General features: G+C 47.0%; 1 protein-coding gene across 1 annotated transcript in view; it reads right to left on the bottom strand.

Annotated features, from left to right (window-relative positions):
* Positions 1-21,264: 21,264 nt before the first annotated feature.
* ZNF683 (zinc finger protein 683) overlaps positions 21,265-23,081 on the bottom strand; it is a gene marked incomplete at its 5' end in the record, with an annotated part of 53,720 nt that continues 51,903 nt past the window's right edge. Inside the window, one exon of the mRNA XM_085647747.1 lies at positions 21,265-21,883. Within this exon, the coding sequence (XP_085503873.1) occupies positions 21,374-21,883 (510 nt within the window). The remainder of the gene's footprint in view (positions 21,884-23,081) is intronic.

The following is a 23,081-nucleotide window of genomic DNA, read 5'->3' as shown; positions in this document are numbered from 1 at the left end:
ACATTGTCGTCATTTTTGACTGTTCGTTAAGTCTCCCTCCTGTGGAGGTGGTACGGGGTCTCTTGGGGGCTCTCCCTCCTCCTCTGGGGGACTAGTTAGTTTAATCATTCATGGGGCGACAGGCACACTGCACTTTGGGGGGGCTGTTTGGGCTCATGCAGGGGTGCAGGGAGGGGGGAGTTCTGTTGGGATGGGTGGGATGGGGTGGGGTGTTGTTCGTTTTTACCGCAAGGCAAACCCTTTATTGTATTGGTGTTTTTAAGGTGCTCTCCGGGGGACGAATGATGGCTTCTGTATGTGATGGGGGGTAGGGACCTGACTTTATTGTCCTGGAACGTTAACGGACTGGGGGATAGGATTAAGCGAGGTGTGGTCCTGCAGTATTTGAAACGACTTTCACCAGATGTGGTCTTTCTGCAGGAGACACACCTTATTGGTAATTCCTTTTGTGCCATGAATCGACGTGGCTATCGCTTGGTGGCCCACTCGGGCTTCACGCCGGGCTCACGGGGGGTGGGCATCATGGTGAAGAACTCGCTCCCGTTGGAAATAGACGAGGTGCGCCATGATGAGAGGGGACGCTACACTGTCTTAGTGGGGAGAATGGAGGGTAAAGTAGTTGTCTTTGTATCAGTGTATGTCCCACCGGGGCTACAGTCTACGACTTTTGCAGACTTAGGGCGCCTCCTCCTTGACCTTCCGGGGGGGCTTCTGGTGGTTGGGGGGGACTTCAATGCGGTGGTTTCTGGGACCGTGGATCGTCACCCCCCTAGGGACCTCCCCCGGGCGCAGGCGTGGCTGTCCGGCTTCTTAGATACACTGGGATTGGTGGACTGCTGGCGCTTAAAACATCCCACGCAGCTGCAGTACACTTTCCACTCGGGTGCCCATGGTAGCCTCTCACGGCTTGATTATGTCCTTGTCCCTGCGGCCTATGTTGGGAGGGTAGGAGAGGTTCGCCATTTGGCGCGGGGTATTTCAGATCACTCCCCGCTCCTGTTGCACTTTGATGTCTTCCCGAGGGGGGAGGGCAGGGTAGCTCCAATCAATGCCTGGTATCTGCGCGACCCCACTATTCGTGCTGATTTGATTAAATCCTTGCAGCGGTATTTCGATGAGAATGTGGGGTCTGTCCCTTCGGCTATCTCCCTGTGGGAAGCCTTCAAAACAGTTCTTAGAGGGGAGGCCCTCTCCTTTATTTCCCATGCCCGGAGGCGCGAGCAGGAGGAGGTGACCCGGGTGGAGGCCGAAATCGCTGAACTGGAGGGTGATCTAGAGGGTGGGGTGACGGACGCTGCACTACATGTCCTACAACTTAAGCAGGCGGCCTACAGGGCCCTCGTCACGGAGGCGGCCAGGGGCCTCTATAGAGAGCAACAGGGGTGACTGTATGACGTGGGTGATAAGGCTGGTAAACTGCTTGCATGGTTGGATAAAAAGGAGAGAGCGAGTCGTGTGGTCCCGCTGATTGAGAGGATGGATGGTGTGCGTGTCACCGAGCCAGAAGACATTGTCTCTTGTTTCGCGGATTATTTCCGCGAGGTGTATTCCCCGGTTTCTCCCTGCTCGGAGGAGGATTCCCATGCCCTGCTTAGGGATATCGCGCTGCCTTCCCTTTCGGTGGAGGACAGGGTGTCATTAGATGCCGCTCCTACCTCCGACGAAATTGCCCTCGCCATACGCTCGGTCGCATCCGGCAAGGCCATGGGCCCGAACGGCATCCCTATCGAGTTGTATAAGCTGCGACCGGATGTACTGGCACCCCACCTCCGTGCGATGTTCCTGGCGGCCCACTCGCTGGGCTCCCTCCCGCCGGACCAACGTCTGGCTACAATCGTGGTGATCCACAAGGAAGGGAGACCTCGAGACCGGGTTACATCCTACCGGCCTATCTCGCTCTTGAATGCGGAGCCCAAAATCCTCGCCAAGGTGCTAGCCAACCGGCTGGTCGGCGTGGTGGGCGATTTGGTCCACCAAGACCAGTCCGGCTTTATTCCCCATCGCAACACGGCCCTTAATCTGCGGCGCTTGCACGGGGTGCTCGCGCGTGTCCCGTTTGTGCGGGAGCCGGCCATATTGGCGTCCTTAGACGCCACCATGGCGTTTGACACGCTCGAGTGGCCATACATCTGGGCTATGCTGGCGAAGTTTGGATTTGGCCCGGGGTTCATCAGCTGGGTCAAATTGTTGTATTCGGGCCCATTGGCGCAGGTGGTGGTGAATGGAAGAGTATCGGTCCCATTCGAGCTGGGACGGGGCACGCGACAGGGCTGTCCCTTGTCGCCGCTCCTGTTCGCGCTGGCCTTGGAACCCCTGGCGGAGTGGCTGCGGTGGCACCCTTCCATCCGTGGTCTCCGTTGGACCCCCGAGTATGAGGACCGCGTGTCCCTATACGCTGACGATATCCTTTTGTACCTAGCCTCCCCGCGTAAATCACTGATTGTCCTGGTTGATGTTTTGCGCTCATTCGGCCGCAACTCTGGCCTTGTCATCAACTGGGCTAAATCATGTGTATATGTGCTTTCCGGGGAGGCTCCCGTCCTCCCGCGGGGCTGTCCGATCCAGATTGCCTCGCAGGGGTTTCGGTACCTGGGGGTTTACATTACTCTGGACCCGGAGGCCCGCTACGAGCGGAATTTGCTTCCCCCCCTCCAGCGCTTGAAGGAGGACGTCGCGCGCTGGCGGCGCCTGACGCTTTCGCCGCTCGGCCGGGCGGCATTGTTTAAGATGATGTCGTTGCCACGCTTCCTGTACGCTCTCCAGAATACTATGGATTTAGTCCCGGCGCGCTACTTCCGTGAGGTGGAGAGTCTACAGCGCCGCCTGTTCTGGGACGGGAGGCCACGTATTGCCCTGGCGAAGTTGACGCTCCCATGGTACGACGGGGGGATTGCCCTCCCGGATATTAAACGGTATTACTGGGCCTCCCAGCTAGCTGCAATTAATCATGGCCTTTACGGGCCCGCCTTAAACCCGGCATTTGAAATGGACAAGATGCTCCTGCCTGATGGCGACTATAATCGAGCGCTCTACTCTGGCGCGCCCGGACCCCGCCTGACGGGACCTACGCGTGTCATGGTACGAGTATGGCACGCGGCTAATGCAGCTATGGGGTGGAAGGACCGTTTGACCCGGGCATCACCGTTGTACGCGTCTGAGAGATTGGGCTCCCTGTGGACCTCGAAGGGCTTCGAGAAGTGGGACACGATCGGCATCAGTAAAGTGGGGGACCTCTGGACGAGGGGGGGATTTAAAACATTTGAGACGCTGCAGACGGAGTTTCAGCTGCAGGGCAGTGAATACTTTCGGTACTTGCAGGTCCGTCACGCGCTGGGCTCAGTCTTCCCAGACGTCGCCTCCATCCCGGAGTCTTCCCCCCTGGAGGATAGAGTGCTGGATGGCCATGTTCCGGACAGCACGATCTCCCTCATTTACAAAAAATTGATTAATGATCGCTCGGGCTTGCTGACTGGCCTCCGCGAGGCTTGGGTTGCCGACGGGCTGGAGTTGGACGACGAAGACTGGATTTCCGCGGTGGCCTCTCCGAAGGAGGTGGCCATACCGGCTCGCCTTCGCTTTGTCCAGCTTAAGATACTCCATCGGGTTTACATGACGGGGCCAAGGCTTCTGCGTATGGGCTATGCTGAGGATGGGTTGTGTAAGCGTGGGTGTGGTGCTTTGGCGACTTTTTTGCATATTCTGTGGGAATGCCCGAAGGTGGAGCGATTCTGGCGTGGTGTGCATGAGGTCCTGCGAGTGGTTACGCATGTCGCACTGCTGCCTGAAGCGAGGAGATGCCTGCTGAATGTGTGGGAACCAACTGACTACTCGGTTCCGCAGACGCGATGGGTGACTCTGGGATATATGATCGCTAAGCGTGACATTGCTCAACTGTGGGGATCCCAGAGGCCCCCGGCGGTGTCGGCCTGGAAAGAACACATGGATTGGTGCATGTTCCGAGAAAAGGTGGTGTATGTGGCGAGGGGTAAGCCTGGGGCATGGGTGAAAGTATGGGGCCCCTGGAACGCCTACCGCGGGGGTATCTGCGCGCCACCATTGCTGCCTGCGGCCTCACCAGCCCCGTCCCCTTAGTTGACTCCCTTCCATAGCCCCGAGCACGGAGTTCCCCCAGTCCTCGATCTGTTCCCTTTCCCCTCTTTAGACTCCTGTTGATGGCTGGGGTCCCCCATTCGGGGAGCACGTGCTGTTACTTTCGATTGCGGGTTGCCTTGCGGGTGTGGTTTTTGTGTTGTGTGTATAAAATGAAACCGTATTGTGGGGTCAGATTGATGTGGCCCACGACGCCGATACCTCCTGATTTTGCTTCTCTGCACCGCCCAGTGTTCTTGTATAAATGTCATATGCTCCTGTCATTCTAGCGGCCGGCCGGAAGGTTGTAGGCCCATACTTGTATATTCTTGAGATTGCAATAAACGGTTTAAAAAAAAAAAAAAGATAGCCTTGGTGAATACAGCAGGGTATTAAGCTCCTACTGAGCAATAGGAACAACAAAAGGGCCAAGCAGGAAAAGCAGATCCACAGAATGAGTCACAAAGAAAAGTATACAGCCTGCTAGACCTAACAAGCATTGGCATAGCCAATAGGTCTCGCCTTTGGGACCTTCTAAGTGTTTAGCCATGCAACAGTTGCATAACTGAATACTTATAAGGTCCCAAAAGCGAGACCTATTGGCTATGCCTCGCGGCCCTGCGGCTGCGGAAGTGATCGCGATCAAACATCAAAGCGGCCGCGAAAGTGAAAGTAATCACGGTCAAGTGTGCGCCCACGCACAATTCTGTCATGGAATATGTCACTGCTTGTCACTGCTTGCCCTGTAGTTGCTTCCTAGTCGTCGTTTCATGCAGTTGCCTCCATTCAGTACTGTTTGCTACCCCTCATGCTCACCGTTGCTTCGGTTTGTTTCTTTTATATGATGCATATTATCATGACACTTAGTTCTGATGTCGGAGGCACCGTGAAGTCACTAATCTTTCACTTTGTACATCAATGCTTTCTGCTTGCGCATACAGTAGACATGGGAAAACCGATGTTATATTGTACATTTTCATGGCATACAACAAAATCGCTGATCACAGTACTTGTATCAGCACTCACTTGTGTTCTCCTCCAATCTCTATCTTTGCTGTCTCCTGTTTCCTACATTTTCACCTTTTTTCTCCCGCTCGTAAATTTCTCTCACCCCTGTAATCCTTATTTTTATTTTTAAATTTACTGCTAAACCCCAAGAAAAGGCTTTTGTGCTGCATTACCAGTCCGTTTCGGATCAGGAATAGAAAAAGGGAACACACTTCATACAAATGCATGCGCACAAATGATGCCTTTTTTATTATTATTATTCAGTATGCTGTACATAATGAACTAAAGGCAAAATGAACTAATGTCTGTGTATTATTCTCATGTTGTGCCCCCATAAGCTAGGCCTATTGGCTTTGCCAATGCTTGTTTATTGGAAGCCTAACCTACGATAAAAAGAAAACCTGCACCCATCTGAATATGGCCAAATATGGTTGCAATAAAAACTGCATATTTAAAAAATATTGATATTGCTGTTTTCTCTGGTTTAAGAAACTGCCTACCAAGCTGCTCCATGCTTTTTAGTATCATTGCTTGTGACAGTCAGGTATACATCTAAAAAGCAGATGGAAAAATGAATCCAAATGTAACTGGGCTGGCCTTGTTCAGGAAAATGAAAAGCTCACATTTATGTTAAATTTAAATAAAAACGCACACTTTGAACCAGCTTTGTCACTGAAGAGAAAGGAACTGTGTTTAGACAGATTTCAACAATGTGCACATAATTTGTGCAGTCCCTAAAAAAAGTGAAGACCACCAACGGGTTGCGGAATCAAAATGTTTAATCGCCCAATGGATGAAACCTGCTGACAAAATGGACCTTTATTTATGTATATTATGTATTATAAAAAAAAACCACAATAGTCTGGTGAGACAGCTGAAACTGACGCAGAGGGCAAGCCTAAAAAACTACAGTGATTACCAAGACTCTATGCATCCATCTCAAGAAGGGTCATTGGGGGCGAACAATGGCACCAGTTGGAAGAAAGAAATGGACACTGCAAGTGCTGAGGGTTGCTACACACCATATAACAAGGGGACAGACTTGTGAACTAGACTGTTGCAAAGAGCCAGTCACTCCTTCCTGTGGGTGTAGGATTGGCCCTCTGCATGAGCTGCAGTGGGCGTGGCATCCTGCATTTCAGGGGCTTGGAAGTGCCAGGTTCCGAAATAGAACAAACCGACGCAGCCTAAGCCACCTTAAGTGCTTCTCATTGCGGAACCTTCTTTAGGGTTTAGTAACGAAAGAGCAGCGCTCAGAATGTCAATTCATTACGTAATCCCTCTCAAATTCCACGAACATATTTGCACTCACCTAGCACAATGAGGATGCTGTCATTTTTAGCAACCCACTTATTATGCATGATAATTGTGCATTTTATGCTTGTGCAAGACGTGGGGGGTGCATTCTGAGGGCCATGAAAGGATGCATTCAAAGGCAAGGCGATGGCGGCTACCCGAAAAGGCAGCGGGTGGAGCACTGCAACGCCTGCAATTGTAAACACAGCCAAACACAAAAGAACCCGACAGAAACATGCCGGCTCTGCCAGTCAATGACCTGTGAAGCAGCTGATCACACCGCTTGGGTTTCCTTGCTATCAGCACGTCTATCCAGACAAGCTCCAATCAGGTGGCTATATAGACACCCTCCCTCCCACGTCAGCAAGGAGTCCATCCTTAGATTTGAAAAAAAATTGGAACACCCACTCTTGCTCTGGTAAATAGCTGTCAGGTCACAAAGCCAACCTGCCTGCCTTTTCAAGCTGCTGCAATAGGTAAATATTTTATTTTTTTATTGTATGCATATGCCACAAAAAGAAAAAGAAAAAAATACTTCTAAGGTCCCAAAAGCGAGACCTATTGGCTATAGCAAGCGGCCGCGAAAGTGAAAGTGATCGCGATCAAACATCAAAGCGGCCGTGCGAAAGTGAAAGTAATCGCGGTAAAGCGCAGCGCGTGCGCCCGCGCACATGCACTGTAGCTCTAGGCTGGCCTGGTAGCACTTTTTGGAGCCCTCTCAATAAGTCTCGCCAGGACAGCGCATGCGCTGTGTCAGGCGAGACCTAAAAAGAAAAATGAATAGCAAATGGGCATTGAAAGCAACAAGAAACAAGGGAACAAAATACTTTGCAAGGCATGACAGCTTCCAAGTGCTGCCTTGTATATGCTTGAACCAGGCACTGATATAACAGAATGAAAATCTCAGTTTATAAGGCTTAGTTCCAACCCACTTTAAAAATTCATTGCATTCACTTCACCTCGAAGGAAATGCCTCAGTTTCACATCCAGTTCCCCATGCGGCATTCTGAAACCACCCTGCTGCTGCTCACACCAGGGGCGCAACTAGACCCAAATTTCAAGGGGGGGCTAACACTCCCAGCCAGGACTGGCCCTAGCACTGGTCGCACACAGTGCAACAGTCTTTTTTGGCGGGCCCCTCCCCATTTCCTCCTTCTCCATGAATTCCCTCAATACCACTCACAAACAATGCACCTCATCTCTTTATAGCACCTTTTAGACAAATATTTCATTTTTTTATAGCGCTACTCATAGTTTACTCACACTTAGTTCTGTGATATGCATGGTACACGTTCTTTGTAGCAGGCACATTAATCCTCTGCGCTGTGTGGGTGACAGGACTGCCCATGTGAGTGATCAGTGAGTGATGCGACAGTGTGAGAGTAGCGTAAGAGGAGTGACTGCAAGGTGAGTGAGGTGACCATATGAATTTGGGTGCAGATGTAAGTGCAGAGTGGGACGAATTAATGCATGGTTAGTGATGGGCTTGTTTGAGTGAGATTGCAGATTGAGCAGTGGGGGGACAGGTGAGTGAAGTGTCACATGAGTGCAGGGTGAGTAGTGTGCTCATGTGACTGCAGGGTGAGGTACAGGGTGAACAGCGCAAGTGCATTGTGAGTGCAGAGTGATCACTGGGAGTGCAAGGTGAGTGGGTGAATAGTACGAGTGCATGGTGATCAGAGTGAGTGCATTGTGATCGCTGTGAGTGCAGGGTGAGCGTGAAAGTAAAAGGCGAGAATGAGGAGTGAGTTCTCTGAATGCAGGGTGCATTCTCAGACACTTGAATTAACTCTATTGACGGCAGCATAGGTTTTAGATATGTTAAACTATTGCTATTATGCAAGGCTTTAAGTGGGATGGAAAAGCTGGGGGGCCTCTCAAAGGGATGTGGCCGATATAATTAAGGTGTGGCTTAAAACATTTATTCTAAAAATCTGTGCTCTGCATAATGTGCCACCCGACTGGTATTTAACTCCTTCTGTTATTGCCTCCACATAAGTAACATTACACCTACAAGAAGCCAGGACGATTGACTTTGTCAAAGGTTGTTAGTTGCATAACATAAATATACTACATACATACATACAACTATGGCTGTGTTGTATATAATATTGAAAATGCTTTAGTTCTTGCGTGAGAGGTTGTGACGTAATGGCTAAAGCTGCCAACTTTGGAGCTGAGGAAGCAGGTTTGAGTCTCCGCGTCGGCTCAACATCCTGTGTTTGTGGGCAAATCAACGTAATCGTCCGTGCCTACCAAAAAATAAATTAAGATGTCCGTGTTGGTACTCATGTAGAGCACTTCGAGTTTAGCAATACAAAACTGCAAAAAAGTTACATCAAAACAGTGAACTGCTGCAGAGTTAAGGTTCCTCCATTCTAAGTGTGAAAATGGAGAGCCCGATAGAGACCCGTCTCGGCGTCCGCTTTTAAGAACTGCTGGTGCTGAGCACCGGCAGGACCCGGCCCACTTAAAGCTCTGCTATTATGGCATTAATCAGGGATCGAGGGTAGAGGAAATAATGTGCGGATCCTGCATCAAACTTCCAGTTTTAAGATTAGGATTGCCAGCTCATTATTTTGATGTCCCAGACGGTACAAAAATAAGTAGTCACCTAAAGCCATATTTTCAGCACTTATCTGTGCATACTTCGAACAGCAAATAAAAATAGAAAGCACTTTTAATTGTGTTCTAGGACTGCCTGAATGATCCATGACTGATAATTACAGGGAACAAAGACAGAGAAGTCACATTACAAATTAATACATACGTTTTATATTTATAACTCTATTTAGTGTCAAGACATAGGGCCAGATGTACGACGGTTTTTAGCGTGCGCAAATGGGTTTTAGACCTGTTTGCTCACGCTAAAAACCTTGGGCCCATGTACAAAACCTATTTTGCAAGTCGCTAATCAATTAGCGACCCGCAAAATAGGTTTTGCGACTTTCTAGTAGGAAGGGTCATTCCCTTCCTAATAGCGAATCATGAGCAATGTATGAATGTTTTGCGATCGCAATTGCGGTCGCAAAACACTTGCAAATTACCACCTACTTCAAGTAGGTCGTAGTGCAATTGCAAATAGGAAGGGGTCCCCAGGAGACCCTTCCCTTTTGCAAATGCACACGAGAATAATTTTTAAGGGTAAGCAGTGGTCCCAGGGACCACTGCATGCCCTTAAAAAATTAAACGAAAACGTTTCATTTTTTTATTTTTAAATGCATCCCATTTTCCTTTAAGGAAAACAGGCTGCATTCTTTAAGGAAAATGGGCTCCCAGACATGGTGGTCTGCTGAGCCCAGCAGGCCACCATCCCTGGGAGGGCCAGCCATTCCTAATGGGGTTGCAAAATGCGAGTGCCTCATTAATATTAATGAGCCTCGTATTTTGCGACCCCATTGGGAATTGCAGTCAGTGTCTCTGACACTGTAGTACATAGTAAATTGCGACTCGCAATTTGCGACTGGCATTCGAGCGCTAATTGCGAGTCGCAATTTACTTTAGTCGTACATCTGGCCCAAGGTCTTTGCAGCTCTTTAAACAACACATGGCTGGCTTTTTCTGTTGGCAACCATACTTTATATTCATTTTCAGGAAAGCCATTGTCACACTACAGCAGTAAATATAAAATACAGATGTAAGGAATAGGCAGAGTGGAGGCCCAGGGGGTACTGGAACCAGAAAAAAACGAAGCCTCGGTAACCAGTTTACAAAGGTATGTAAATACACCAATAGTCTTTAAAGACCTGTGAAAAACTCCAGACACTGCCCAGCCGATCCCACAGCAGCTCGAGTTGCAGCAGCCCCGGCTGAGCCACACACCGGAGGGGGTGGGAGTGGGTGGCTGAAGTCCTTTTAGCCCTATGGTTCCTTCTCATTCATTTGCTATACTTTGGTTTCTTTTCTCCCAGACTTGCTACCCTTTTGCCATTTAATTCCATTTGTTCTGGATTTGCTCTCCTTTGATTCCATTTCCTAGATTCACTGGTATTTAGTTCCCTGGCCTCTGATTTTGCTGTCCTTTTGTTCTCTCTCCACTTAATTTGCTGTTCTTTGTGAACCTCCTCTCTGAATTTGCTGCCCGTTGGTTCCCTTTCCTCTCAGTTTGTTGTCTTTTGGTTCCCTTTCCTTTGGTCTTCCATTCCCTTTTCCCTGGATTTTTTGTGTACTTTCCTGACTATGCTCCTCTTTGCCTCTTGATTTGTTAACCTCTGATTTCATTTCGTCTGGATCCACTGCCTATTGATTCAATTTTTTTCTTGATGCTCTGTCCTTTGGTGTCCTTTCTTCTGGGTTTACATGCCTTTGCTTCTTTTTTCTCTATTCTTGCTGACCTTCGGTTACCTTTCCCTGAGTTTGCTGTACTTTCGTTCCCTCTTCCTGTGGAGTCACTGTTCTCCTTCGGCATGGTTATCTCCTGGTCTTTCTTGGGCAGTTTTTCTGCCTCTGAGACTCACTGAGTTTATAAGAGGAGTGACCGCCATTCTTCCAGTACTCACATTTGTAGCAAGTCATGGTAGGCTGTGTGGCAGAGGTTGATGCCAGCCTTGTAGCAAGGCCCACAGGTAAGGCCTGGTGAAGAAACAGCTGTCTCCTTTCCAAGTCTATTTCTTGAGTGCCCCCTCAAGGTGACTACAGAGTTCTAGAAACATATTAAGGCATGAGCAAAGTGGGCAATTGCCCAGGACCCTTACCTTCCAAGAGCCCCCTAGGAAACTGAACTCTTACTCTTTTGTATTTCTGTCTATTTCTCTAGCTCAACCTTTAACAGATAATTCAATAGTGTGGCATCATGGCAGGAGAAAATGGGTAAAAACATTTAAAGCTGTTTCGAAGAGGGCCCTCATAATACCTTCTCGCCCTGGACCACCGAAATCTTTAGAATGACGATGCAGAGTTCTGCTACCAGACTTGCAGCACTCCCAGCATCTCAGGCTCCCCCTTACTCTGTTGGTAGTAAGGACCACACAAGCAAGGAGAGGGGAATAAAAAGGAGGAGATTCAATAGGAGAAAGTGGAGAAGCGTACAGGAAAAATGGTGCTTAATACTAGGGCCCAAAGTTTTTCTTAGGAGTCTGTTGCCAATGCTGCCAAATAATGGGGTTGCAGAATACTAAGTTTTATTCTGCCCCATGCCTCTTTCTTCTGCCAGCTTCCACTTCTCACTTTATGTAACTTTTGCGAAACAGACGTGGAAGGAGTACGTTCGTCAGCCGTATACAATTCAGCGGTATAGCACGACACATGATGTGCTTGGGTTCCCGATGCTACCATTCGTGAACCTCTACTGTTAGCTATTATTTTTCTAGTTGTGATTGCAGGCGTGGTCAGCACTGTATGCACAGTCAAGAAATGTGCTAGGACCCTGCACACAGTTTTATCTACCAATCTGGGCGAATATCGCGTAATATCTTTGCTCGTTGGATCACATTTTGCCCTGAAGAAGCCCGCAAGGTGAAACGCGTTGGCTGTATTGCACATAATCACGAATAAAAGATCTATCACATCAAGTCAAATTTGTTCCTTTTATCGTCACTCTTCTGTGTGTTGTGAACTAAATCCAAGCATTGTTATGTAATCGTCTCTGTACATGTGCCTCTCTTATTTTTGTTTATATATGTTGTATTCAAGACCATTAATGGTGGCTGGTCTTTAGAGGTGGGCAACTTGCGAGAGACTGGATAGAAAACCTCAATAAGGTTCCCCTATTATTATTATTATTTTGAGGAAAATACCGGTAGTGGTGCGGCAGTGTACACCCTGCCACCGAGACTCTGTGTGTTAAAAAACTTTTGCGGGGGGGTTTGGGTGGGGGTTTATCCCTTCTCCTTCTTTCTCTCATCAGTTTCCCATCTTTCTCTTTCTCCTTCCTCCTTTATTTCTTTTCTTTTTTTCCTGCCTTTCTCTCTCTTGCTCGGGGTCTTACGATAAAAAATATACCTGGGACCCAAAAGATTAATACTGGAGCTCAACTCCTGCAACCACAGACGTATGCTAAACATGCATGGATGTGTGTGGTGAGGACGCAGATGGGGTGTGAGGTGAGGGTCTTACTGGCTTGTGTGTATGGGTGCGCATGATGATGTATGGTGAGATAATGAGTGGGAATGGTACCTGAAGGCCCACGTGATCGACGGAGTGGTGATGGTGTGCTTGGTTCTGTGTGCCGGGGGTGCATGAGGAGAAACGTTGAGAAGCGGCCTATGGAGTTGTGTGGTGAGCATAGCAGCTTACTTAACATCTTACACTTTCCTAAACCATTGCAAAATGGGAGGTGGAGCTGTTTCAACAAAGCATGCATCAGGAGGTGAGCAAGGCAGATTCTTTTAGTACTCTTTTGTACTCCAAGAAACTTTCACAGCTAGGGGGGGTATAGGCACAGATCACATTCAGTTTCATAGCTCAAAGAGGGCGGTGGGGATACTGGCCTGTGCTGTATCCACTATGCATTTGGTATGTGACTCTGCACAAGACCTTCCAGTCTTTCTGTTATACTGTGGAGCACTTTGATTGGTGGCGAAAAAACACTCATGTGGATAGTCGGTCGAGGTAGTTCCTTGTGGAGTACTCCAGCAGCAATGGTACCGTTCCTCACAGAGCACAGCAGAGATGGTACCATTGCATATGCCTGCACATGCAGGATCCGTAGCTACTTCGTTGCAGGTGTCACCTAGCCAACTCGTCGCCAAATTCTTGAAGCGGAAACAAAGTTGGCACGACTCCAGGTTTTAGTAATGTATCCCCCTGCGACATAAGAGTAGCTATCCGTCCGCCAGTCAATATCCAACTGACTTCCTTGGAACATGACTGCCGCAGCTGGAACCTGGAACACCAGAACTGACTGTGTTACACATTCCTCCATAACACAGAAAAAGGCTATGCAATAGTATAACACATTCTAAGACAACTTAATGTTTTCTTTCAGGCCACAATCACACTGCTGTCGTTGTGAAGTCTTCGCAAGAGGAGAGAGAGCACATAAGGAGGTTGAGGGAGGGTTTCACGCTTCCTTGTGGCCCAATGGCATGCCAGCGATGATCAGCCAGCATGGTGGGTTCTTAACAAAACATCATATTCTTGGGTAAGAACTGAGTACCAGTTGAAGAGTGGAGTTTTGGGTTGTTGTACGCATTCAATGTAAGTCTAAATGTTAATCAGAATTTTTCAGTGGGTATTCAACACAGTATCACACAGGCTGCAAGGATCAGGCTCTCATTAAATCCAGGGGTTGACGTTCTGGGCTCCATTCTAACGAAGGGCCTGATGCCTGGCCTGGGGTCTTTTTCATGTGCATATTTGACTGTCCAGCTGCCTATTGTCTCTGTTGGGACAGTGGGGGATGCCCACCTGGGCTCCCAGGACAACGAGGGCACGTAACTGTACCGCTACCCTCTGGTACAAGAGACATATAATATAGCCACTCATAGTACCAAACAACTGTTTCCAGCTTCTCTTTTCAACTGTGGTGACATCACACTAGTGAGCAATCAGTTTGTGGCCTGTAGTGACGATGCTGTGCATGAGAAGGGACAGTACGCACAAAGGGGGGGTCGGAGGAAGGTGTCAGGAGGCCTAGTATAATTCAAGGGTACAAAGATTATCTAAAGAGAATAAACTCCTTCACATTTGTAATTTAATTTATAGCTGCCCCATAAGAGGCGTCGTGATTCCTTGATATGTTTGTCTTCAAGGTCTGATTGCGAGAGGAATGGACTGAGGAAGGATCATGGATCCATTTTACCATTCCAATGACTGTTAAAGGATTGGCAACCACAGGTTTTGCGTTACTGTGCGATTGGTAGCCTGTGTCTGCACATAATCTAGACCCTCTGCAGTAGTTTATATGCACGGTACAGAGATTCTAGTATTTTACCCTGAACTGTACAAGAACTGATGTAGAGCTTCTAACAAGGCTTTCATTTTCTCTTACTTTCCATTCTCAGAACTTCTCACATTCTAGTTTTTTATTCTTTTTACATGTGGAGGTCTGCCAATTGTTTTTTGGGGGGTTGCTGTAGATTGCATTGAGATAGTACAGGCCTGCCCTATTTAGGCTGGTTTATGGTGCCTGCATGTCAATATGTACTTCCTGCTTTGTCCGGATCATTAGGCTCTGAATGCAGCAGGGCCTGTACATAAATGGGTGCAGCCTACATGTGCGGAGTGGTAATTGCACTCCAGGTCATCGCAGAAATTATTTAGTCTTTGGCTTTTGCATGAGAAGCGAATATTTTCTGGGCACTGTCATGTTGGTAGTCGGCGGCCATATTACTAGGTAGACTAACATAATTGATAGCCTTGATTTCTAAGTCAAAAGTCCAGGATCCAGTGCCTCTGATGACATGGAGTCATCTTGTATTATGGGTAAAAAGACTCAGGGGCTTATTTACAAGCCTCGTCACTTTTTCCCATATTAAAAGTGATGCACCAGCAGCGCAAGGCGGAGCTGGCTTCAGCACTGATGTTGCCTTGTGTGACAATATTTTTGCCCCCCCCCCCCATGACCTCTTCTTAGGATTCCCCATGACCACCCAGAAAAAGTGCCTCTTATCTCTGCATAGCCTTTCACACACATACATTTCATTTGTTTTAAAGCACTCGTAAAGGCTGACTTTACTAACAAGAATGTATATCTACCCAAAAAACCCTTTTCAGCAAGGTTAGGAATAGATAATGAAAGACTGACGAAAAAACACATAACGTCTTACAACACTTTACTCTGCTCTGTGCTTTGTCACTCTATGCCCTTCCACTCTATGTCACTTGACTCTGACACTACTCCACTCTATGCACTCCACTCTATGCCTCTCCACTCTTCAACATGACTCTCTACTCCTCTCTACGCCAATCTATACAACTCCACTCAACAACACTCTACTCCACTCCACTCTACTCCATTCTATGCCACTCTACTCCATTCTACGCCACTCCATGACACTCTATGACCCTCCACTCTGTGACCTTCCACTCTACAACCTTCCACTCTATGACCCTTCACAACACTCTATGACCCTCCATTGCACTCCACGACACACTACTCCACTCTAATCTACCACACTCCACTCTACACCACGCCACTCGAAGCCCCTCCATTCTTGAACACTCTACTCTACAACACACTTCACTCTATGTCACAACACTCTATGTCCCTCTAGTCCACTCTATGCCCCCACTCTACAACCCTCCATTCTACTCTACTCCACAACACTCTATTCTAATCCACAAAACTCCTCTCTTATTCATGACACTCCACTGTACAACACTACACTCTGCTACACTTTACTCTATGGCACTCTATGCCACCCTACAACACTCCACAACACTCCACTCTAAGCCACTCCTCACCACTCCTCTCTACGCCCCTCAGCTCTATGCTACTTTACTCCACTCTATTCCACCCTACACCACTCTCCTCTACACCACAAACTTTTAGCCATGCTGAACAGCCACACTGTTGTACAACATGGCTAAATCCTATTGGCAAAGTCAGTAGCTCTTGCATAGGCGAGACCTATTGGCTTTGCCAGTACTGTTGTTTTTCTACAGTTTCCTTCCCTTTTCTCTCCTCAGTTCCAGTTCTTGGTTGGTTTCTCTCATGGAACTCTCATCAGACCTCTGCATTTTTCAGCTGCATTGCTATCAGCATTTTTCATTCAGTTGCTGGTTTCCTTAGGGTGCAGCGTTGTGGTATACTGGTCATCCCGACCGGCTCTTTAATGCTGCTGTTACTATGGAAGTCGGTAAACTACAGTCTCTGTGATTCAAATAACATAACTGCAAATTCATGGTTTCTTGTATCATAATCCTTTGCCCTTTGGTTTATAGTCAGTCTGAGTGAGTCCACGTATATAAATCTGTGAGATATTGAAAAATGATGTAATCATGATCTGCTGATCATTAGCAAAAAAGAGAGGCAAAAGTATTTTGCTCTGACCACGCCCCTGTTTTTTCTACTTTCTGCCTCTCATTTCTGTGCCTATAGTGTCATGACAGGAGTTTAGAAAGGGTCTGTCTCCTTGAGGCAGGCTCAAAGTAGTAGAAAAGGTTTCTTCTCCAAAATTCTTCAAGCGTTGCACATGTTGTGCTCTGTACAACACACATACACAGTAAAAAAGTTCTAAAGTGTGTCCGAGCATAGTGTTTTCTTCTGGAAGGGCACACTTTCAGTACAAAACCTATGTTATGCATCACACACACCTTTGCACCGTGGTGCAAATGTGTGTATGCAGCACTAGACAGCCTGAAAGTGTATCAGTATTTTGGAAGAGAGCAGAAGTGTCATATATTAATAGATAAGGCACTGTCCTTATCTCTCCCTCTCAAGCAATGCAGCACAGCGAGTTTGGTTGTTGTCCTGTGTGAAATATTACTAAATCTGCTCCCCAGTGACAAAAGAAGATAACTTAAAGGAGTCATTTGCAGATTGTGTGACCTGATAACACAGTTTCAGCACTAAACCAAATTGTGTGATGCTGGGCAAACAACTTCATATGACTATACCACATTTTTCTTAACTGTACCTATACAAAAAAAAAAACACAATTTATAGAGTGTAATCTTGATTCACGTATAAAAATACTTTTGTAGCCGATTCAAATAATGCATGTCCAAATATATCTTTCTTTTTGCCTCATGCCTGCCAAACATATTCAGGTTTTCTGTCGTATATTTATAAACATATATTTAGAAACTGTAAACTGTTTTAAAAAATGTCAACCAATACAGTAACCTAACACTATTTAATAAATTGAAACACTGGTAAAAAACATTGAAGTTTATTTTTGTTTTTAGCAGTTTTATTATAGTTATATGTCATCTGTAGTTTGATGTCCAAAACCTGCCAACGCACACAGTGCCACAGTGCATCTCATGATAATCTGCTCCCCTCTAATGTTCACCCGGTGATGAACCCATATCACCCGGTAGATCAAAAGGTGGGGTGGAGCCCCCTGAATAGAGTGAGTCTCCGGCTTCTTATTTGGAGCCTCTTCACAGATGACGGGGCTTATTTACAAGCCCCTTGCGCCGCCTCTGCGTCTCTTGGGAAAAAGTGGTGTACCTGCAGTGCAACGGGCCTGTAGATAAGTCCCGGGATGCGAAATAACCCCAGGATAACGGCTGGCAAACTGAAACGTTCAACAATGTGGTATAACGGCCAGAGCTGCCCACTTTGGGACTGGGGAACCATGTTCGAGTCTCGGCGACGGCTCAACATCCTCTGATTATAGGGTGACCAGACGTCCCCGTTTTCCCAGGACGGTCCCCGTTTTTGGGGAAGTGTCCCCGTGTCCCGACACTTTTCTCCAAGTGACTCAAATGTCCCTGTTTTCAAACAGTGTCCCCGTTAAACACAGAAATATCCCTGTTTTTCATTGTTCCGGTTGAACATGCGCGCGCATGCTCTCTTTGCACTGTTTACGGCATGTGTCGTCACTGAGGTGAGCGCTGTAGCAAGAAGGGAAATCCTTTGAAGAGAGACATTTTACACGCAGCACCACCTACGTCATTGTGCCAGCCAAAGTTTCTTCTTTGGATAAAACAATATTTCTTCATCCTGTAGCTTGTATTCATAGTCATACAAACGTTTCAGTAGCCCTTATGCATACCGTGCAAGGATTAATGCATTGCTCATTGCTTGTTTTATTCATAACCAATTGATGCATGCTTTGTGTTCTCCATATCAAAGCTATGACTTGACCTTTTGACTGACCTTTCAGATCACGGCAAACTGTTTAGCTGGAAAGAACTTAAAAGAGCAGGGTTAACGCCTGTGGGAGAGGCGAGCAGTGCTGCTCGAGCTTTTTGCTCAGGTCTTCACACTATTGCACTATGAGATGATACCAATGGCTAGAGTGCACTATACATACCCCACTAAGGTAACATGACATCTCAGCAATAACTACGCAAATGTGGGAGGACAGTGTGGTCGGCCAACCTTTGCCACCCTTAAGACCCTAAGGCAGTAATACCTGGAGAGAAGTTTTTTTTTGTACATTGGTCCATGGCGGCCATTTGGCAATTTAGCATTCCGCAGTTTACCTCCCATGCTTTTCTGTCATGAGCAACTAAGCAACATTGGTGAGTTGTACTTTATGTGGTGCTGACGTGCAGCTATAGAAACGAGCATTGATAAAGCTAGTAAATCTGGCGTTTGCTAGCCTGTGATGTTTTATTGATTTTTGGCAAATATATGCTATAGTCCTTAAAAGTGTAAATGTAATAAAAAGTACTAATGCTGCTGTGTGAAGGAGAGGGTTGCCAATAAAAGACCGCGGATTTGTTGTCTGTAATGCTTCATCTCGGTCTGTGGAGGGAGCTGTAATTGTAGTCCTTTTCCTATGTCTATGACAGCTGTCAAATAGTCCTAATTTTATGTCGATGGTTACTGCAAACCATAGTCCTACTTCTATGTCTATGACCTGTCCCCGTTTTTTGTTTTGAGAATCTGGTCACCCTATCTGATTATGAATAAGTAACTGAATCTCTTCGTGCCTAAAAAACATGAATGTGTCCTTGTGTAATGTAACTGGTGCTCGTGTAAAGCGCACAAACGTTAGGGTCCAGTGCGCGCTGCACAAAACAGCAAAACCAAAAAATATTTACAAACCGTGTTCACCACAAAGTCCCGTCCCCTCCTCCCGCTCAGTGAAAAATGTTTGGCAGGTGAGGTATACATTATTTATTGGTCTTTGGTTTGAATGAAAGGTTCTTCTCTGGTTTACGCTTCATTTAAATGTGTTGCTTTGCCTGTCTCTATGGTTTATAATACAAGGCTCAATACAGTAGTTCCTACAGAGTCTTTAGCGCTCCGCACAGCATTTTTCATATTGTTGATCTCATTAAACACGCTGATAAAGTAAGACTTCTAGTTCTTCTCCCCCTTGTCAGCCTCGGGTTGCTGCTGCCTTGGACGTTTTACTTTAAGACGAGGTCGTTGTTCAATGTACATCTCCTTGTAATTGTCCATGATGGCCACTAGATGGCACGGTTGCTTCAAGAGAAGGAGGCTGGCTGACGTAAAAGGAAAGCATGGTTGGTCGAGTCTCATCAAGGAGCAATTAATTAAAAGGTGGGCTTAAAAAAGTAATCTGTAAGGTGAAAGTTATTACACTTAAAACAATGAAATCAAAAACGTCAAATGAATAAAATTGCAGCATTTCATTTGCTTCATAAAAGGAGCCCAAAAATGCGCATCACACACAACACAGAGATGTCAATGACTTTCTGAGACATTCGCTTCACATTAAGCTGTTGACCTAATATAATTGTGCAACCCGCTCTTTGCTTCAATTTCTCGATAACTTGGGGGATATTTATTCGCTGTATGGTCTTTCGACAGACGCCAACATACTCCATGGGCACATGTGTTCCATCCAGTTTTAACAGAAGTTATTTCATTTTAGGTCAAGGAATGACATGGTCAGTGCTAATATAGGTGTTTTGTAATATTGTGAGATGCGTTGCGTGCAAGGTTGACAATCACAGTGAGAAGCGATGGTGGGGCATGGGGGGAGGGGCAGTCTTCATACCCATTCTACCCTCTACCCACAAAGTCTCCACCTGTTCCCCCTCCTCCCTCTACCCCCCCCCCCCCCCAAAGAAAAAAGATTGCTGAGGCTGCTGCTGATGCCCTGTGGTGTTTTCACACCCCTTAATGGATCTCTGCTACTGCAGGGGATTCCAGCTCGCATTCCATGCCACTGCGTGATATTGACTCTGCATCGGATGACTGTGTGTTGGAAGCCAATACTGTGGGACACACGGTGGCACCGTGTGAGCTGGGGGAGCTGCAATACTGTTGTCTGCGGAGAGGGAGCCGCTGCACAGCCACTCATATCAATGGGTCATATGGCCACTGACAGTCCTGCGTGTGAGTTCTGTGCCCCTGTTTCAAATTCTGAAGCCTGCTTGTGACCCAGACCCACTCTTTCTCTCTCTTTACTAATTCACACGGCTGTTGCCACTTTTCACAGCAATGCAAAGGAAAGGATCATTATACCCAATGCCTCAGACTGAAAACCGCATGCTTCTAAGGGCATGATTATGGCTGCCTTGGTAAAGGGTGAGATACATCCTACGACCAGTAAATACCATTACCCCGGGGAGAGGTTTTTAAAGTGTAAAGTAAGAACTTCCTATCCCGGGTTTGTACAGGGAAAATTGTGAAATACATACGGAATCGGTTACCGCACCTATTGCCGAATGTATTAGATGTTCCTCGCACATTATCTCTCAATAAATGTTGCTAGGTTTGACATGACGAGATCTGTGAGGCATTGGAATTTAACCCCATACTCAAACAAGCATTGGCATAGCCAATAGGTCTCGCCTTTGGGACCTTATAAGTGTTTAGCCATGCAACAGTTGCATAACTAAATACTTATGAGGTCCCAAAAGCGGGACCTATTGGCAGTAGCGGTTCGTGGAGGGAGTTTGGTGGGGCGGTGAGGCGGGGCGGGGAAATGTAAACACCGCAATATGGATGAACGGAGGTAAGTACACATTTAAATAAATAAAACGAATTTTGTTGCGCGCGCTGCATCGCATTTTGCGATGCAACGCGCGCAAAGGAATTTGTTTTATTTAGAGGTCCCATGTATATCCTGGCCAATCTTCGTTTTGGGGTACTTCAGGATTGATCTATGGTTTTTAAAAAGTGATTCAGCACCAACATAAACAGCTAAAGTGATATATAGCAGAGGCTGATATCTGAGGGTGTTAACGTTCAAAAGTGTCATGCGAGAGGGTTATTTTGGAACACACTCCAATAGTGAACTTGTGTGCCTCCTGCACACCCTCCTCTGTTTCGTACCTCCACGAGATATTTTTGGTGTTTTGTTTCTGAAATAGCTGGAAAACCATGACAGGCTGTCAATAGCAAAACATAGTACACTTTTAATAAGTCAGTCTTGTTCCTAAGGGGGGAGGAGACGATTCATAGAGTTAATGTGGTGTCCAGGACTGTTTAGTCACTTTCAGGTTAAACCAACTGCATGTGCCTCTGGGGCACCTCCTGCTTCAAGAAGAAACAAGATGGCGCCATTCTTGAGAAGTGCACGGGACCAGTCTTCCTGCACATCCTGCTAACACTGCCCACCTCCATCTTTCTCAGGATGAGTGTCTCCATCAGCAGGGCTGCCATGTGGTGGTCGAGCCCCCTTTCACTTAGTGAGGGGGCATCCTGGCTCAGGTTGAACTGGTTGTCCATGCTGTTGGCATCACAGAGCTTTGCAGATGGGCAACTGCTGCATGGGAAGAGTGAGCAGTTGCCTCGATTATGCACCTCCAGGTTGCAACGATGGATATAGGTCAGAGGATAGCTGGGGCAATGATGCAGCTGTTGGCGCTCGTGCAGCCTTCGATGCAGCTTGAGGTGAATGTACTGGGTGAAACGGGTGTGGCAGAGCCGGCACTGGTACGGGCGCTCCCCTGAATGCAGACGCAGATGTGTCTTGAGGTTGCTGGTGCTGCTGAAGCACTTGTTGCAGACCTGGAAGATAGGAGACAGATTTAGAAGAAACAACCCACGCACTGGCTGGCGGTTGTGTCTATCCCTGGCAACACTGAACCAGTACCCCGTCATACTTTCATTCTAGTCATTTTTCAGCCAACACACAATTCATGTTTCATTTGGCCCTCATGTGCCCCTTGTTGCAATACTCCCTTCTGTTAATTCCCAACCCAAAATTGTAGTCATAGCCTCTAGATCTCTTACGCATGCCACCACTTGGAGGTGCTGCCTCAGACCCAAAGGCACCACTAGCCATTCCTCGCTCTCTCTGTTCTGGAGATGGGTGGGCACTCAAGTTCACCCTCATTTGCCTAACAGTGGACTATTGTCCTTAACAAAGTTGTAGAATGTAGAGTGGTGTTGGCAGGGTACCCTTTTTTGTAAATCCATGGGATAATGCTGAAATGTGCATGGGTGGGACTGCCATTAACTAAAGAATTGGGAATCCAAGGGAGTAATGTTTGGAAAAATTGTTTGACAGCAGAGGCCTGAAGTCATTCCAAACCCTAAAGATTACTTTGGACTAAATTGTACCTATGCATGGCAACATAGGTAACTTGCCTGCTGCCGAACACACAAGCTACAAACAGGACAAATGTCAATGCTCATTTTGCCTATTACAAATGCCTTACCACACGAGGGAATTACAATGGGGTAGTATCTGGTCTTTATAGCCATATAATCCAACATGTTTTTAGGCCTGGGCGGTGAATTCTGCTCTGTTTGAGAGTTTGCAGAGTTTTCCACACTCCTCTGAGAACATGGAGTTCCAAAAAACTGGATTTATTTTCTCGCTCATGCTCGCCAGTAAAATCCACCTCCCGGCAAGATTTATTGACATGAGCGGTCGGATTTCTCAACGTGGGCAGTCGCGGAAGGTCGTGGCTGCTCGCATTGAGAAACTTTCTGTTCGCGTTCATAAAGCTGCCGCTCGAGTAGAAAATCTACTCAAGAGGCAGAAATGAAGTAGCCTAGCGTCCTCTTGCGCTGCACATGGTACCATTCATGCTGATTTTACAGTGCGGGGCAAATGCCAGGTGCTGAAAATTAATGCGAACGACGCAACCAAATGCACTCTGCAGCTTGCAGAACTTCGCGTAGTATGGCAGAGTTTTTTGGTCACTTCGCGGAACTCTGTGAACTTCACCCAGGGCTACATATTTTCTCCTCTTCCACA

The sequence above is a fragment of the Triturus cristatus genome, chromosome 3_2, assembly GCF_964204655.1.
Source record: "Triturus cristatus chromosome 3_2, aTriCri1.1, whole genome shotgun sequence".
Taxonomy (NCBI): domain Eukaryota; kingdom Metazoa; phylum Chordata; class Amphibia; order Caudata; family Salamandridae; genus Triturus; species Triturus cristatus.
This window is presented reverse-complemented; position numbering and strand designations above follow the sequence as displayed.